Below are 19,933 nucleotides of genomic sequence, written 5' to 3'. Positions count from 1 at the left end.
AAGTGGATACCGGAGGCTCTAGAATTGGATTCGCGGGAATCTCTTGTAATTGAGCGGGCTCACAGAATCGGCACTTTGACAAATATCCACTCGCGAACGACACGCCCGAGGACACTAATTATGAAGTTCCTGAACTTCAGAGACAAGGAGCGAGTGCTAAGGGCAGCCAGAGTTAAAGGGAATGTTCTCTACAATAACGAACAAGTCCGTTTTCACCCAGACCTGTCCGCCGGCATACATAAGATGCAGCGCGACTATGATGACGTGCGAAAAAGGTTGCGAGATAAGGGAATTCAAAAGCACAGAATTATTTTTCCAGCACGGCTCCTACTGACACACGGAGAAAGATCCTACACCTTCCAAACTCCGGCTGAAGTAGACAACTTTATCCAGTCTCTTTGAAGGATCAAGACAATCCTACCAATATACGAAACTAAAACGTGACAACACTACTGACCAATTCGTTTTATGTCTTTTTTTTCCAACGAGAGAGCGCTAATATTCTTTTTGCGTTCTCTATTGGCTCACGTTAGTCATATACTTTTTTTTCTGACCACATATGTTTATTCTCGTGATAAAAACTCTTAAAATGTACCTGGGGTGGGAAAGGAAAACATGGACATAACGCACACTCAAATATTGGACCTTTTGACATTCGCAAGGGACGTTCATCCCACAACGAACTTTTCACGGCCAATAGCAGTACTGTTTGATTTGTTCTTTTATTTATATCTACCTTTTTTGCTAATCCTTATTCAACTCAACCCCCAGGTATGTCATTATTTGTTAAAAGTTGCAAAATATCAAAATTTTAATGGTTATGTTTACTAATGTTGCTCAGTTCAAAACAACTAAGTAAATAATGTTGGCAAAGTAGTTAGTACTTGATAATAGCAGAGGGAGCTAAAGAGAAAGAAATAATCAAAAGTGAGAGACAGACGGCTCTTTGTATTGCCTAGACCCGTATCTGTCATAAGCGGTTGGTATAAGGTGTGTATTTTTTTCTTTCCCTTTTTTTTTCTTTTATTTATTTATTTATTTTATTATTTTTTTTCTTTCCTTTTTTTCTTGTTGAGTGTGGGTATGTTTTCATCAAACAAGCAAATCTGTAAGGTTATATTAGACAACTGATGTCTGGTAGCTTAAAGGTGAAATTTACTTCATGGAACTGTAGGGGTTTAAACAAAACTTCAAAAGTTAAACAAGTGATGAACAGGATAAAATTCTTGCAATCAAAAATAATTTTCTTGCAAGAAACCCATCTAGTAAGTGAGGATGTTTCTAAAATAAGAAGAAGATGGCAGGGTCAGGTGCTATCTGCCCCATATACCACCCATGCTAGAGGTGTTATAATACTAATTCATAAATCTGTTCCTTTTCAAATTAAAAATATAATTAAGGATTCTGCAGGTAGATACATCATAGTCCAGGGTATGCTGTTATTTGAAAATATAAATCTGATAAATGTTTATGGACCCAACGAAGATGACCCTAAATTCTATAACAATTTGTTTCTGACTATCTCCAATCTCCCGGGGCAAAATATAATTGCTGGTGATTTTAATTGCACGTTAGATCCAGCAAGAGATAGGTCATCAGGTTCAGATAATACCCACATTAGATCGAGAAAAACAATAAATAGTTTTATTAAAGAATTAAATTTGGTGGACATATGGAGACATAGTAAACCAAATGCAACAGAATACTCATGTTATTCCAGCACTTATAAAACTTATTCACGCATAGACTATTTTTTGGTTTCAGCACAACTGGTTTCAAAAATTGATGACTGTAATTATGGTAGTATAGTAATATCGGACCATGCAGCTATGTCACTCACTTATAAAGATGCTAAACTAGTGAAGGATTCTCCAAGATGGCGCTTTCAACCAGGATGGCTAACAGACCCCATATTTATAGATTTTTTAGATAAACAAATTGACCTGTATTTTACATGTAATACTTCTCAAACATCTGCTAGCATAAGGTGGGAGGCATTTAAGGCCTTTATTAGGGGTCAAATAATTAGTTTTACCAGTTCAAAGAAAAGGAGTGCACAACTGGAAATGAAGACATTAGATGAAAAAATTAAAACACTTGAATCAGTTCTTTACAATAACAAGTCTAACTCTATAGATACAAATGCACAGTTACTCCTTCTTAGGTCACAGTACAATGAATTGTCGGCTAATAAAGCAGCAACTTATTTACTGAAACTTAAACAATCCTATTATGACCAAGGGGAAAAACCTGGGAAACTTTTAGCATGGCGCATTAAACAACAACAAACAGAAAGATCTATTAATTACATAGAAGATTCAAGCGGAAGAACTATAGTAGATCCTAAAGAAATTAATGAGGCCTTTAAATTATTTTATGAGAAATTGTATAGCTCTGATGGTAACCCCAGACTTGTTGAACAGACACAATTTCTAAATAACATTAATATTCCTAGCATTTCAGAAAATGAAAGTAAAGCATTAGATGAAGAATTAACAAAAATAGAAATTTTAGAAGCAATCAACTGTATGCAGGCAGGTAAAACGGCAGGCCCAGATGGCATACCTATAGATATTTATAAAAAATTTCAGTCTAAATTAATTTCACCTCTTTTGGAGATGTTCCAGGAGTCCTTTAGGAATGGTCTTCTTCCTACATCCATGAGAAGTGCCCTAATAACTTTACTTCCAAAACCAGGAAAACCAAATATAAAATGCGAAAATATGCGTCCAATCAGCCTTTTAAACTCAGATACAAAAATACTTAGCAAAGTTCTTGCTAGAAGATTGGAGAGCTTACTCCCTCAGGTGGTGGGAGAAGACCAAAATGGCTTTATTCAAGGGAGACAGGGCTTCCATAATGTCAGACGAGTGCTCAATATTTTACATAGCCAGAGAGGAGCAAAAGACACAGCACTACTTTCTCTGGATGCAGAAAAGGCTTTTGACCGTGTCGAATGGCATTATTTATTTGACGTGCTTGCTCGCTTTGGCTTTGGTGATACATTTTGTAAATGGGTTAGGCTACTTTGTACGGAGCTCACAGCAGAAGTTTTGACAAATAACATTGTTTCTAAACCCTTTAAAATATCTAGGAGTTGCCCACAGGGAAGTCCTCTATCACCTTTATTATTTATCCTTGCAATAGAACCATTCGCCATAGCAGTGAGAACGCATAATGCCATATATGGAATCCGAGAGAACCACTTGGAACATAAATTAGCATTATTTGCAGACGATATTATTTTGTTCCTAAAAAATCTAAGTAGCTCTATTCCTGCACTCCTGGATCTTATTGAAACTTTTGGAAAAATATCTGGATATAAAGTTAATCACTCCAAATCATCTATAATGTTACTTAATGAATCAGAGAGAAAAAATAGCCAAGGTTATGCTTCTATTTTTAATTCAACGGATAATTTTACATATCTGGGTATTAAAATCATGGATGAAATAAATAAGATTGCTCAAATTAATTATGACCCAATTTTGGATGCTACTATGTCATCAGTAGAACGTTGGACATCTTTACCTATCTCAATGATTGGCAGGATAAATATCCTAAAAATGAATATACTCCCTAAATTTCTTTATTTGTTCCAAAACATCCCCTTGCCCCCTCCCTCATCGTTGTTTACTAGAATTAAGAAACTGTTTACCAACTTTATTTGGCAAAATAAACGTCCCAGACTACGTCTAACTTTATTATATTTACCATTCGATCGAGGAGGACTTAAATGTCCAAACTTTCAGTGGTATTATTGGGCTGCTCAGCTGCGTACAATCATGTATTATTTTTCTTCTGAAAGTCCTCCTTCTTGGATGGATTTGGAATCCCGCTCTATCACACCACAAATACCACTGCGCTTATACCTATATTCGGCAGACCTCAAATATCTAAGAAAAAACACAGACAACCCCATTGTATTGAACATGATTAATGTTTGGTTTGATTCTTGTAAATATTTGAATATAAATCCTTCCTTGTCACGTTTTAGTCCTATTTGGGGTAATGTTAAGTTTAAACCAGGAAAAAGTGATGCAGGATTTCGGATATGGGCTGAAAAAGGGTTAAGGAAAGTACAAGATATGTACAATAAGGATGAAATATTTATGTCCTTTGCAGTAATTTCAAAAAAATATGATATTCCAAAGACGCATTTTTTTAAATATCTTCAACTTAGAAGCTTTATATCCTCATCTCAAAATCATTCACTAGATATTCCTAACATTTCCTCATTAGAGGCAGCAATCCTAGGACACTGTTATGATAAAGGTTCAATTTCCTCTTTGTACAGATTGTTTGTGTCTGGCTCTAACGAATCCTCAGAATCAAAACTGAAGTTATGGAAAGAAGATATGGAAGATGAAATATCTCTAGAAGACTGGAACGAGGCATGTAGGAGAGCTCAGATACAGACAATCAATAGTAGCCTGAAACTCGTACAGTACAAATGGTTAATGCGAACATACATAACTCCTGCTATATTGCACAAGTTTAATGATAATATTCCAGATACCTGTATAAAGTGCAATGAGGTAAGAGGAACACTTTATCACTGTATTTGGGAATGTGTGAAAGTGAAATCCTTTTGGCAAGATCTTATTGAAATAATTGACCAAATTTTATTAAAGAAATTACCGTTGGATCCTAAGATTTTTATCCTGGGTATATTTCCTGTCAGCCCTCTCTTACAAAGCAAAGAGGTCAGATTCATAAACATGTGTATTTTACAAGCTAAACGTATTATTGCTCTTAATTGGAAAAATATAAATGAACCTAGAATAGGAAAGTGGATTAAAGAAATGGCATCTCATATGTCAATGGAAAAGATCACGTATATTATCAAAAAGAAACAAAATGTGTTTGAAGATACCTGGAGACCTTTTAATAACTTTCTAAAGTACAATGTAAATGTGGACAGTCTACTACAAATAGAACAGGCTTAGGAATATGGGAAGTATCATGGTCTAAACAGACTACCTGATTTAAACATATCCCCTCCCTTTTTTTTTTTTTTTTTTTCTCTTCCCCCTTCTTATTATATTTTTTTAATTGTTTATTTATTTTTATTTTACTTATTTACTTATTATTGTTTATTTATTTATTTTTAAGGGAATGGGTTGTTGGGAGGGAGAATGGGGGGTAAAAAGTTTGCTGTGCCTTCATGATTATTGTTCTGTAATTGTGTAATCTGTTGTGATATGCAAATTGAAAAAAGTAATAAATATATTGTACAAAAAAAAACAATAACACAGTGTAAACTATCAAAGCCGACACCAATGAAACATCGGACATGCTAAATATCTGGACTTGTCGGCGATTCAAATCCTGCTGTGTGAAATGTGTTCTGATTGAAAATACCTTTAGCGATTACCTACAGTCAAAGAGAGAGAAGCATCAACTAGTATGGGTATCTGCAGGTCTGAAGGAGGCTGGGGGAGACATTAAAAGTGCTCATTTTCAGTTTATTTGGACTCAAGAAATGAAGGAAAAACTAGTGTAAATTTGGCAGAAGTAACCATATCTGTTTGACGTGTATCTGAGCAATATCACATCCGGGTCGAAAAAGAAAAAGTTGAGGAGAAATTGCTCATTCATTTTAAAGGCCAGGTGAGCAAAATAAGTAGATTTTCTACCTCATTAAAGGCTTCTTTCTCATAACAAAAGATATACTACGTGACCTTATGTTGTTTTATGGCCCTTCTCACGTGTGTTTGGTTGTGAGACGTAGTTTTGAACAAAGTTGTCAGCAATTCTTCCTATTTTCATGCAGTGTGAAACTCCCTGTCACCGATCGATCTTACAGAGTAAACAAAGAAGCAACAAAATATTACCCCAGATAGTCATGCAGTGTGAAAACATTCGTGACACAGCTACTTTAAAAATCAAGCTGTCTGAACTTGGCATTAGCCTCTGATTTATCAAAGGTTGCCACAAAGAAATCAACCAGGAAAATAATATATTATTGTTTAATAAAAACAACAACAGTGACATTTTGTATGCAAACAGTAATTTAAGGGGTTAAATTCAATAAAAAAATTATGCAATTTTGGTAGTTATCATCAATACTGATAACGGTTTTAAGAAATCTATCTTACTTGAAGTGAAAAAAAGCTATTTTAAAGTGAGTTTTTTGTCCTGTATAGGCCTACATTATGTGCAAGTTTGGGGGGAAATTGAAAGGTGCAAATGTTTTCTTTTATTACACATAAACCCTGCTGATTATTCTTCTTCTCTGTTTAAATCAGGAACAAAACAACACAATTAGGACACTGAAATAGGGTTATAATTCCAGTGTCTATTACATGTACAGTGTATGTATGGTAACTGAGTTTTAGTCTTATCTTACTATTGGTTCATCTCTGAATTATTATAATTGTGATATGTTGTGAGGGTGACACTGTGGCTCAGTGGTTAGCACTGTCGCTTCACAGCAAGAAGGTTGCTGGTTCGAGTCCCAGCTGGGTCAGTTGGCCTTCTGTGTGGAGTTTGCATGTTCTCGGCGTGTTCGCGGGGGGGTTTCCTCCACAGTCTAAAGACATGTGCTATAGGTGAATTGAATAAACTAAATTGGCTGTATTGTATGAGTTAGTGTGAATGAAAGTGGGTGTTTCCCAGTACTGGGTTGCAGCTAGAAGGGCATCCATTATGTAAAACATATGCTGGATTAACTGGCATTTCATTCCGCTGTGGCGACCTATGATGAAAAAGGGGACTAAGCTGAAGGAAAATGAGTGAATGAATGAATGATATGTTGTGAATGACTTCAACTGTTCTGATCTGACGTGTGTCCTGTGGGTTTGTTTGTTTATGGGTTTTCTGCAGTGGGACTGAAGGTTGAGCAACAACAACAGCAACAGGGTCTGCAATACAGATGTTATCTTACATCATGACATCATGTGTTGCTGTTTGGCTGGATTATTACTGTACGTCTTATGAGGCAGAGGCAGAAATGCAGACAGCTGGTATGAGCGGCCTTATTTTGTGCTGCCGTCTTCACCAGCATCAACACTCAGAGAGCTGTGTACACCAGCACCACTAGCAGTATGATGCTATTTTCTGCTCGACTTGCACTTTGCAACACAAGTGTGTTTCTGTAATGACTTTCAGCATATTTTATACAAACAACATCTGACATGGTTACATTTTTTATAGGGTGAAAATGTGACACTGAAGGTGAAAAACAGCAAAAAATTCCATCAGAATGGTCAGACTGAAACTGATTTCCAGCAATGCAGCTTGAATTGGATTTGTAAATATCATATTTTATATTTTGTTGGCATTCACATATTAATGTTGTTGCTTTAAATTTTTTCAAAACCTATTAACAATGTCTGAGCCAAAATGTCAGAATTTTGCCACTTCGGTATTGCTAATTCTTGTTTTGGTGGCAGAGTCCAGACACTAGTCCTGTCTCATTTTGTATGTTGTGCTTGGCTTGAGATTTCTTGGACCGGGCACTCATCCTGTCTTGGTCTTGTCTATTGTCGTTGTTGTGAATGCGAGGTCTTGAGTGAGCTGCGCATTCGTGTCCTTGGAGTGAGCGTGCGGCCCCCTAGAGGAGGCTCGGTTTGCGCATGCGTGCTAGGTCTTGTGTTTATGTTTGTTCTGTCTGCAGCATGCAGTTCAGCGTCTCAGTCTATTTGGTTTCGGTTTGCGCTGAGATGAAACATCCATGTGTGAGTGCACGGTAAGGGTTTTTATTTATCATATACTCATGGCTTGTGTTCTGTTTGTACTGTTAAAGCACGTGGCCTGGTGTTTACATTGTGGCCTTTATTTACATTGCGGGCTTTAGTGTCATGTTCTCTCATTGGCTGTGTGATCTAGTCTCGTTTTATGTGAGCACAATGGCTTGTGTTGTCTCTGTGTCATGTGCTCTCCTGTCTATTGTCTAGTCCCACCCTTGTTAACCCATTATTAGATTACTAATTTCACCTGTTTGTTTAATAATTATTTCTCCTTTATAGTCTCCTTATGTTTGCTGTCCTGTGCCAGTTCATCATCAATTATCGCCTTATCCCATCCTGTCATGTCTTCCAGCCCTGATCCTAGCCAGCCTGCCCGATCAACTTTGATTGTTCATTTGTTTTGTTAACGTTTTCCCCCTTGGGTTGTTCTTGTTGCCTTTTTTAGTATTAACAAACCCATTTTCAGTTCCTACATTTAAGGTGGTCTTTCCCTATTCCCAAAATGCGACACCAATATTGTAACTCTTAACAATGTTTTTCAGTGAATATTTTTTTTTAAATCTGGCCTTAACAAAACATTTCTTTTTTTATTAGTAAATGTTTTTTTCCTTAATATTTTTGTAAAAAAAAAACGTGATTCATTTGTTTTAATTGAAAGACTATGTTTTTTTATTATTTAATATGAATTGACATATTAACAATACATTCATTCATTTTATTTTCAGCTTAGTCCCTTTATTCATCAGGGGTCACCACAGCAGAATGAACCACCAACTTATCCAGCATGTGTTTTACATAGCGGATGCCCTTTCAGCTGAAACCCATCACTGGGAAACAGCCTATATTAACAATAGTTAATTATTCATTTCTTTTAAAATCAGTTTTCAGTTAATCATCACAACAAACAGACAGCACACAATATAGGCTGGACAGCCTATATTAACAATAGTTAATCATTAATTTCTTTTAAAATCAGCTTTCAGTTAATCATCACAACAAACAGACAGCACACAATACTATCTATAAAATCCAACAACATGAATGGTATTTTAGTGGTCAGTATGATATTTAAACCTTGAAGCTGGACATGCTCCGATGCCTTTCTACCTCCAGACACTGCCTGTCAATACAGCATTGTTCAGCTTCAGGACGCAGCCTTTATGTCAGAGATAACAGACAAAAAGGGCCAGAAGTTCATACTTCCTATTGCCATATATATATACTGGATTTCACTGGATCAGAAAGCAGTATAAGATCAATGCTTTCCACAACACTGACACCCATGCAGAAGGCCAGCCTTTCATCACAGCAAACTGAAGAAGACCTAGCAACCCTTGAATCCTGATTACAGTAACTATCACAATAACCTGTTGTTGTTCCAGTTTAGCATTTAAAGGGTTATACTGGGGTCTTGTTTACCACAGCTCTTTCCACAATGCTGTTTGATGAGCTGTTTGACGCCATTACTCTGATAACATCAGCATGGCTTCAGCAAAACTTTGACCTTTACATCCGCTGAGAATGTTTACAAAAATTACATGTTATGATGCAGAGATTTGAGAAGCGTTTTAAAAAAGCCTAAGCACAATAAATACGTTTCACATTTCTCCCAGCAGCGCGCACACAGCTGCATGTGTACATTGTTGTGTATAGAGTACATGAGGGTGACATGATTATGAAATCTGTCTGATGATTAAGTGTCATTTAAATTATTGTGATTATAGAGATTACAGTAGTTGCCAGTTTTAGAGCTTTAACCATTAATTGTCTGTATTGTTTTGGCTCTGTAATGCTTTTTAATGAATAATTGTTAGAAAATAATTGAGACTTTTTGTAAGTACCTTTAAATATTAATTTATTACATTCAGTATTAGAAAGAAACGGTCAAAATTGTTGAATTATTGTGTTTTTTGTGGAACTCATTAAAAAAAAAAACATTAGCTAATAAATACCTTTATTTATGCTTTTGAATTGCTTTATGAGACCTTGATCTTTTTTCCAACAACTTTTAAGCTTGAAAAGTTAGAAAATAAGGGACTTTTATTCACATTTTTAATAGTTTATAGTGACATATTGTCTGCATTGGTGTTGTATATTATGATGCAAAAACCTTGTAATAAATTGCCAGTACGTTATTTGTTGTTTTACAGACTTATTTCTCTCTATATTAATTTTATACATTATATATGATTTCAAACTACTAAAATGTCAATAAAAGTCACTTTGTGAGTTGAATTTTCAACATCAAAACTCAACAGAGCAGGGATCAAGGTCCCATAATGTAATTCACAATCATAAATAAACGGAAAACACTTGTGAATCACAAAAAAATGGAAACTATTAATTAACAGTATTGGGGAAAGTTACTTTTAAAAGTAGTGTGTTACAATATTGAGTTACTCCCCCAAAAATGTAACTAATTGCGTTACTTAGTTACTTTTTAGAGAAAGTAATTTGTTATGTTACTTTTGAGTTATTTTTGCATTGCTTTTTTCTTGCATGCCTGAGGTTTGATATCTTTCAGAACTTGCAGGTGTTTTTGCACCTTTTTTATAGAGAAGCTCTGCATTCAACAACACCTATATAAACTAAACCTTCACTTTCTTTAAAAACAAATTAATATTTTGAGAACTTACTGAGCCCAGAGCTATACATGCTGTATAAACAGATTAATGAGAGCATGTAAAGTAATGTGTTTGCTACTTTAGTATGTTTTGTGTTATTCATTCACTGTCCATTGAGATAAAGAATGCAATTAACCCTTACGAGTACTAACATGAAATAATTTATATTAAGGCAAAAACAGATTTTAAACTTTTAAAATGTTTAATAACAAAATGAATAAGACCATAAAAAACATCCCCAAATCAAAATAAATATTTAAGGTTTATACATTAAATCGATTGCTTCACGTGGCCTTAACAAATGTGCAAATCGTTTCTCAAAAGAGAAAAAATCTTACTAGATTACAAAACATAGCTGCTTCTACAGTAGACAGTGGCTGCCTCTCCTCAACACTAAAAGAAATAACCTTTTTTTTTGAGTTTGGTGGACTGAATTGTTTTACTTGGAGATTGTGAACTGATGTCAATCATAGTATGCAGTAATGCAGTTGTCAAGAGTTTTACTTACACATAATCTACACTTAACGACAATCCACTTCTTTTCTTTGATATGTTCAAAATAACAAAAAATGTAAGTCTCTGACCTGCCATTATTTCTGTTTCTGACTGTCTGTAGCGATGACGAGCAATTCGCAAATGAATCGTTTGTTTTTAACCGTTCTTCTAAGTGAACCGGTCGAACCAATTCATTAAATTGAACTGGGTTGTTGTGAAACGGTTTACGCCTTCAGTAAGTAATTACTTACTTTTTTAACAAACTGGATAACAATTTTGGATACGAAATATATCAATATCCTGAGTTATTCAGTTACTGAAACAGTACACAGACTCATCTGCTGTGAAAAAGAGACCTGATGATGATGATGATGATGATGATGATGATGAGTGCGAGCTGACTTTCTCTTTCCTCGGAGCATGCTCTCTCATTGAGTGTGTGATTCAACCTGACTAAGGTAATTTTTATTCCGCAATATTTTTTTAAAGCTAATTAAGCAAGCTAAAAAGTATTTTATGTTAAATTTTTTTTAAACCAAATAAAATAAAATTACTTGTTTTTAAAAGTATTGTGCTACTTTTCTTGCTTCTTTAAAAAAGTAATATTATTACGTATTGTGCGTTTCTTAAAATGCGTTAACCCCAACACTGTTAATTAACAGATACTTCGTATAGTGAAGTGTCAATGACTATTAAATAGTATATGTATACTATATAATATTAACTTGAGAAGTATCGGTTTCATTTCCTTTTTGTATCCCCTAAACAAATAATCCCAACAGGTCTATAGCAATAGTGTGTGTTTTGGTTCCTACCCTGCTTTGATGTAGTCCAGGAATGTGTGTTCAGCCTCCACCAAGAAGGAAAGCAGTGTCACCTGGATAATTGAAAGAACAGACATTTTACAACACAAACCACATCTGCCATGAAACAATCCATCACAACATTATGCAAAAAAACATCTTCTCTCAGCTGTCAGCACCACACAGTCTTTTTCATTAGTGTTGTCATTAGACGAACGGATTCGTCCCATGTTGGGAGGAAGGCAGGTGACGGACTATTCATTTGAGTTTTGATTATAATCTCAAAGCCAATTCATGGCAGTCAATGCGGAGAGTCTTTGTGGATCATCAATCACTGTTATCCACCCAGACCTCCAATATTACTTCCTCACTGTTTTTCTTATCAGAGTATGAAACAGAAAGCACTATTCATTCGAGGGATGTGAATCTCAAGATTGTTGAGCAATTCATCTGAATAATCTCCAGATGTTCAGAGGTCTTGAAGAACAGGTATGAACAAAAGTATTTTGTTTTTTAAGAATGAAAATGCTTGTCGATATTTTTTGTAATTTACATTTGTAAACTAAATTGTTCATTAAAAATAAGACAATAATACAATGTGCTTCAATAAACTTAAATTAAGCTGAAATAAATGCAAAAAAATATATAAACTTAAATTTATTTAAGTCTAAGACAAATTTAATTAGTAGTCATATCAACGTTTCTTTATGGTTTTAAGAAATAGCATAAAAATGATTAGACCACTGATGAAAATAAAGAAAAGCATAATACAAATATAAAAACTTTTTTAAAAACGATTAAAAAAAAAACTAATCTAAAAGTAAAAGCTAATTAAAAATATCTCTGCATGCTAGTCAGGAACTCTTACCGCTTCACTAAATCACTTGAAGCCTCAATTCTACAACATGGGGTTTAATACCTCAATAGGGTATATGCAGAGCAAGTGTTTCTTCCCATACTGATAAACTTCTGGTAAATGGTTAATGTGACTTTTTTCCATTTTATACAGTTCCTTTTACAGCATTGATTTTGTAATATGAATGAAATACAATCAGTTAAATAGACTTTGGCATTCATTTAGTTGCTCAAGTGTAAAACGAGATGAAAAGCTGTTTACTCCCATGCGCCTGTCAGGATTAGCAGGCTAGCACAAAAGCTCCAATGAATATACTTGGGTAAAATAAATGTTTGTATTTTAATGTTTATACATGGCAGGGAAAAATGTAATTTAATGCAGTACTTTTTTACATTCCGAGACCTCCTTTATATTGGATACTGTATCACTCAGCCAGTGGAGATCGCTTATTTTTAAAGAAAACATACCTTAAACGCGCTGATTTTGTAATGGCATACAGTTCCCCAGAAACTTTTGACCCAGGTTACTGACAAATAAAAAATCCTTCCCCATGCTTCTGCATTTACCCTATTTGTGTAGCTGTTCCTTTGCTGAAGCTATTCCAGAGCAATACATAAAAGATGACCACTAGCTGTCATTGTAGAGAAGGGTTTTAAAACCTTTCTAAACTTCGACACATTTGCTTCAACTGTTTTAGTGTTTCATGAAGCCTCGCTTTGCCCATCACTAGCTAATAGTAGGCGGCAAAGAATAAAAAATGAGAAAGCAAGATAAAAATCAAAACATAGCAAGGCAAACAAGGAAAAACGCTTTGAAATGCTACACAGGGTAAACAAGACTCAGCAATGTGTGTGTGTGTGTGTGTGTGTGTGTGTGTGTGTGTGTGTGTGTGTGTGTGTGTGTGTGTGTGTGTGTGTGTGTGTGAGGTGAACATAAAGTCCTGGTCATCAGTGAAAATGACCAACAGCTGTGTCTGTGTGTGAGTGTCAGTTGTCAGCTGTTTCAAGAGTTGATGGGTGCAAAGAGTTCTGGGAGTTGTAGTTTGTTAGGAATACTGAAAAATAATCTCCATAAATCTCCAGGCATAAAATCTACAGTAATTCATGTTTTTACAATATTTTTACATTTTACTGAATTGTCAATTTATTTTCCATTGAATATATACCTTATCATATGATAAAGATTTTTAAAAAACTGGAAAACAAGACAAAGCTACAATTGAATGGCCAATTTTAATTAGAATAGCAATTTTATCACTCACTGTGCCAGAGTTGATGTATCGTCTCTTTTTGAGTTTCTTTTTAGGATTCACCACCTGAAACACATTTAAAGTCGACATAAGATTTACAAGAGGAGTGTGAGACGCTTCTTATCAGACCTGTCACTTGTCCAAAATAAAGAAAAGCTGAAAATCTCTGCTATTGGATCATCTCCAGGCTGACAGTCGCCTTCTGCTCCACTTTACTTTCAAAGACACAACTGATCTAAGTGTTGAGATGTTTGGAGAAAACCAGTTCAGGTCAGTCACACACACAACCTTGGCTAACAATGTAAAAACCAGGACAGGATGATGTGATTTGTATGGATTGGGGTTTAGCTGATGTGACACCCGCAGCTTCTAGTGTTGTTTGTCCGACTCAATCCCCAGGAAAGCCCAGATGCTTTCAGCACACCGCTGGGACTGTCAAAGACACACAAACAACTGTACTGTACACACACACACATACTCTCAGCATCTCTTCTTCTCCCTTTCACATATACACACATGTGCTTTAGTTTGTCAAACACACTCTCATCGTCTTTCAGCTTTTTTTTTTTTTTGGTCTCTTCCACAAACACCCTAAACAATGTCTCACACTCATTTGCTGCTGCTGTACTTGTTGGCAGACAGTGTGATAATCACAGTGCAAATAAGAGAGGACTCTTGATGATATGCATTGCTGAATCACTTTCCTGCAACAAACATTATTATTGCTCATGTGGATGAAACTGAAAGTTGTTATATAAATTAGAAAGTAAAAAATCTGCATTTTTATTACATAAATGTAAGATAATATTTATTCATCTATTCATTTTCCTTTGGCCTAATCTCTGATTTATCAGTAGAATGGAATGCCAAGTATTCCAGCAAATGTTTTATGCAGTGGATGCCCTTCCAGGTGCAAAGCAGTACAGGGAAAACACCCATACACTCTTACATGCACTTCTACAATACGGCCAATTTAGTTAATCCAATTCACCTATAGCGCATGTCATTGGACTGTGGGAGAAACCCAGAGGAAAACCCACACCATCACATCACAAATGTTATAAATAAATACACAGTACAATATGCAGTGAAATGCTTATTAAACCACCCATGACCAATTAAAATGATAGCAACAAGAATCCAGATTATGGAACATAATAAGAAGTAAACAAATATTTTTTTTAGGTATAGAACTAAAATTCTAAAAGTTATAGCTACAGAAAATAAGAACAAATATAAAATATGTAAAACTTCAGATATGGAGAATATAGCTATAGAAGATAAAACAAAATATAAAATATATATTTAAAAAGCTTAGCTATTCAAATAAACACAGAAAACAGAGAAGTGTTTCTAACACAGTGCCTGGTGCATAACAAGAGGAAAGAGGGTATTCCGCAGATGGTCTGTCAAGCACACTTACCTGCATTGAGCACACTGAGAACTACACAATATATAACCAGGGCACGTTTAAATGTGTATGAATGTGCGTAAATGTCCATGAGTGACCAGGAAGTGATAAAAAAAGAAAGAAAAAATAATTTGGAGTAAAATGTTCCAAAAAAAATTACAAAAAGTAAGTTCAACGACGGTAAATATGTACTTGTGTTTAAAAATAATAAATATAGGTATATATTTATGATGTATAATTTTATCATATCTTATTTTCAAATTATAGCAAATATTATAATTATTAATATTTTGCATAAACTGTTGAATAATAATTACTATTATCCATAAAAATACCTTTATTTTTTGTAATACATAAAAGTAAACTGGTCAGCTAATACTGATTCAATTCCACATCATAAGTTCCAAACACACAATATTTTAAGAATTTACAACTACCTACTTTATCCAGACATATCGGCGGATGTGTGGGTCAATGGATGAGTGTGTGTTAGGCTGAACTCACCTCGTACACATTGAACTGACTCTGACCACGAGACAGCTCTCTGTAGCTTGTGGTGAATTCCCCGATAAAATCATGACTGAAAAAACAAACAAACAAACAATCAAATAAACACACTCTTACTGTCTGTGATCAAAATACAGGATTTTTATACAAATATATATTTTTAGCCAATATCAATGGAGTGATTTTTTTCCAAAATGAAAGCATGTTATGCAATCCAAAATGGAAATGTAATGTGTTCCAAAATGAAAACATGATGCATTTCGAAACATGTTGTATATTTCCATTTTGAAACACATGACATGTTTACAATCTGGAATATGTCACATAATCCCAATTTTAAACATGTCTTGTTCGAGCATTTCTGTGTGGAGTTTGCATGTTCTTCCCGTGTTGGCGTGGGTTCCCTTTGGGTGCTCTGGTTTCCACCACAAGTCCAAAAACATACGGTAAGGGTGAATTGGGTAGGCTAAATTGTCTGTAGTGTATGTGAGTGAATGAGTGTGTATGGATGTTTCCCAGTGATGGGTTGCAGCTGGAAGAGCATCCATTGTGTAAAACATATGATGGATTACTTGTGGGTTCATTCCGCTGTGGCGAAACCCTGATTAATAAAGGGACTAAGCCGAAAAGAAAATAAATGAATGAATGATGTGTTCAAAAATGGAAATATTACATGTTCCAAAATGTAAACATATGAGGTGTTCCAAAATGAAAACATGACAAACTCCAAAAAAAAAAAGTGTGTTCAAAAGTGCATACTCTCCTATTCTCCTAGTATGTGAAAAAGCAGTATATGAGTTCATGTCAGAATTCATTGCATTTGAGAAACAATAGGCAAGAAGTACCCGGGTGACATACTTCCAGCGAGATTCTGAATTATGCATTCAATGAACACTTTACCATCTCTTGAGGCAACACGAGGGAATTTAGGAATTGAAGCGATGCAACTGACTTGGGTAGGTCATGTGATAATGACAAAGTCCAAATTCAATTCAAACCACCCACATTCATGCTACACAGAACATACTTTTTCACATTCAAATCTACCTACCTACTCGGGTAGTGTGTCAAAATGGAAACATGATGCATTTCAAAATGGAAACGTGACAAGTTCTAAAATCAACACATTAAAATATATTCTATAAACGTGCAGTTTCTCTACCTGCCATCTCTGTCCCAGTCATACACCTCCACTTTAATTGACCTGAAACATTCAAAAGAGAGAATTGAGAAAAAATTGAAAAGACAGACACTGAAAAGAGAGCAGCAGCTGAACTGATGGACGCTTTCTGATTAAAATAGGTCTGAGAGACTCTTTCTCACCGTGTTTTTTTCATCTCCATGCTAAAACCAACCAATTACAGGCCATTATCCAGACAGTGCACCCTGAATTAAACAGGAGTCGGCAGGGACTGAACCCGCTGGCTTTGACACAGAGCAGCCATGAAGCGTCACTTCACCTGACAGGACGCAGGCGACTTTCATTTCAACATTAATTACATCTGAAGTTCAGAATAATTAGAAACTCATTCTGTTCAAAGCAAGTTAACGCGATCAATTATACCGAGGCAGCAGAGATTTGTAGCCTCGTTAATAAAAATGGCTTTCGAGGGTAATAGCTCTAAACGGCATTTGGCGCCAAAGCATGTCACACACTTGTTATCACGAAATGCAGGGATGTGCTCGTGTTTACTACTGCGATGGAAATTGATGAACAAAAAACAGACAACTAGAATGATTATACACAAGTCAGCCAATCATTCTTATTACCTCTGTGGAAATAAGCAGTGTATGTTGGGAATGTTGGTGTCACTATGAATGCTTTTAAAGGAATGGTTCAAAATAAATTAAACCTTTGTCTCCATACGATGATTGTAAAAAAGCTGTTGGTTGTCCATTGACTGAAAAATAAAATAAAATAAAATAAAATATTCTAAAAAAAAGTGCAGATATTTTGAAGAAATCGCAGGGTGTTTCCAGACCTGTAGATTGTTTACTTTGTTCCGAAACAAGGACTTAATTTGTTACAAAAGTTTTTTCATTTTAATTTTTATAAGTCATTTTATTTTCAATTTACTCTGTTTTCATTGAAAATTGTATTATATTTAAAATGATATATGCAGCTGTAAAAATATTAAGTAACCACCTCAAAGTTCTCTGGATTTTTTAATATAAATCTTCTCCTTCTATAAATTATCAGAAATTGGCAAAAGTACACACATCCTTTACTTAAGTAGAAGTACAAGCACAAAAGTATAAAGACATGTGGTATAGCTGAAAACCCATGCAGTATGATCAGAAGTGAACAAAAGGCTTAAGCATATAAACAGTATGATTTTGAAATCGAATGTAAAACCTGGGATCTGAATGAGCAAAATGTGTCTTATTACCATGTAAACAGGACAGCATCACTCGCTGTCTCCCTCTGTCTCATCTGTGTAGTCATCCTAGCCTTTCTCATAGTAATCTTTATTAACTAGACTAGGTGTATGATATCCTTAGTTGAAAAAGTTATGCACTGCAGCACGCAATGACCAAAAATAGATTGCATCAAAAATGCGTTCATATTGCACAATGACAAGAAATAATATAGATGGCGTCATCAAACGCATGAAAATGAAAGTAACGACCGTGGTTTAAAAACGTAAGGAATAGTAAAGTTAAGTACTAATAGCAAAAAAAATCTACTTAAGTACAGTAACATATTATTTGTACTTCGTTACATCCCATCTCTGTAAATTATTTATAACATGTCTTTAAAATATCAATTAGAATTATTATTTAAAGCATCTATTTGCAGATAAAAATAGGTCAAATGACCCATACTCCAGTCACATGATCCTTCATAAATTATTTTAATAAGCTAATTTTTAGAAAGATCACACTATACCATTTCATTAGCTTGAAGTCAGTAACATTTCATTTTATTTTATTTTAAAATTTTTATTTTTTGTAAAGAAACTATAGAAGTGAATGCTTTCACTCAGCAAGGATGCTTTAAATCAACAAAAAGTCATGATAAAGACATTTATATAATAACAGATTATTTCTATTTCATATATATGTTGCTCTTCTGAGCTTTCTATTCATCAAAAAAGCTGAACAAATTTAAATAAACTGCATTTTAAAATGTATTCAAAGAGAAAACATTTCTTAATAGATTTATTAATAATAAAAAAGTAAAGATATATCGAGTACTGGTTTTTGCTGTGTTTAAATCAAATAAAGGCTTGTAGAACAAGCTCAACAAGTAGAGTACATTTTTAATGTATCATATCATATCATATCATATCATATCATATTATATTATATTATATTATATTATATTATATTATATTATATTATATTATATTATACTAAATTATATTAAATTCCACTATATTATATTATATTATATTATATTATATTATATTATATTATATTATATTATATTATATTATATTATATTATATTATATTATATTATATTATATTATGTATGGTTGTGATTTAAAAACTGAATATATGCTTGGCAAATCAGGACTTTTGCGTTTTCTCTGTTTGTTTGATTAGAATTAGTTGCAGGTTGTTTACTTGGCAATGGTAGAAATGAAATCTCAGTAGCACAGCAGCATCATCTGAGCTGGGATGAAAGAATGCTCTACTCTACTGAGTAACTCCACAGAGTACACAAGGAAACTCTCCATCTGCTGCTTTGACTCTGGTGTAAATGAACAGATGCAGCAGATTCATCAGAGATCATATGCACGCATGCTGTCTATCAGTACCTGCTTCCCTGTAGGCAACTAGTTTCACAGGTCTTTAACCAGCAAAACTACTTCAATATGTTTTATCACTGTATGATACCACCAAAACAGACCGGAATGGGGCAAAAATATCCTAAATTTTATTATGCTTATATAATCAAGGCCAGAAATAGTCATACCCCACACCTAAAGTTTTTATTCAAATGTAAATAAAAAAAATTCTTCTGGTCTAAAGTGAATACTCTTATTGTCCAAAAGATTTTTCTTTTAAGCTATATACATGTTGTTTTGGGGTTTTACATGAAAGAAAAACAATTCCTAGATTGTTTTATATAGACCTAATATTATTTATTGGAAAGTTTGTTTATTTATAAGTGTAAATATACTAAATGCAAACCAAATTTTGTATTTTTTAAAAGAACTGGATTTGTACTTGAATAGCATTTCAGAGTCTCATAACAAGAAAGCAATTAAAACTTATAAAACATGTGCTTTATTTAATATTCTGCATTAATTTGTATAATTTTTTTTCATGTGCCCTCTCTCATT

At 34.3% G+C, this 19,933-nt stretch overlaps 1 protein-coding gene across 10 annotated transcripts in view; it reads right to left on the bottom strand.

Moving 5' to 3' along the window:
- The window catches only part of cpne5a (copine Va), a 198,269-nt gene that overhangs the window by 36,276 nt on the left and 142,060 nt on the right, over positions 1-19,933 (bottom strand). For all 10 annotated transcript variants that reach the window (XM_073909735.1, XM_073909732.1, XM_073909734.1 and 7 more), the window contains 4 exons: positions 16,802-16,843; positions 15,637-15,712; positions 13,734-13,787; positions 11,629-11,690 (listed from right to left, as the gene is read on the bottom strand). In XM_073909735.1, the coding sequence (XP_073765836.1) occupies positions 11,629-11,690; positions 13,734-13,787; positions 15,637-15,712; positions 16,802-16,843 (234 nt within the window). The remainder of the gene's footprint in view (positions 1-11,628; positions 11,691-13,733; positions 13,788-15,636; positions 15,713-16,801; positions 16,844-19,933) is intronic.

The sequence above is a fragment of the Danio rerio genome, chromosome 8 (assembly GCF_049306965.1).
Source record: "Danio rerio strain Tuebingen ecotype United States chromosome 8, GRCz12tu, whole genome shotgun sequence".
Lineage (NCBI taxonomy): Eukaryota > Metazoa > Chordata > Actinopteri > Cypriniformes > Danionidae > Danio > Danio rerio.
This window is presented reverse-complemented; position numbering and strand designations above follow the sequence as displayed.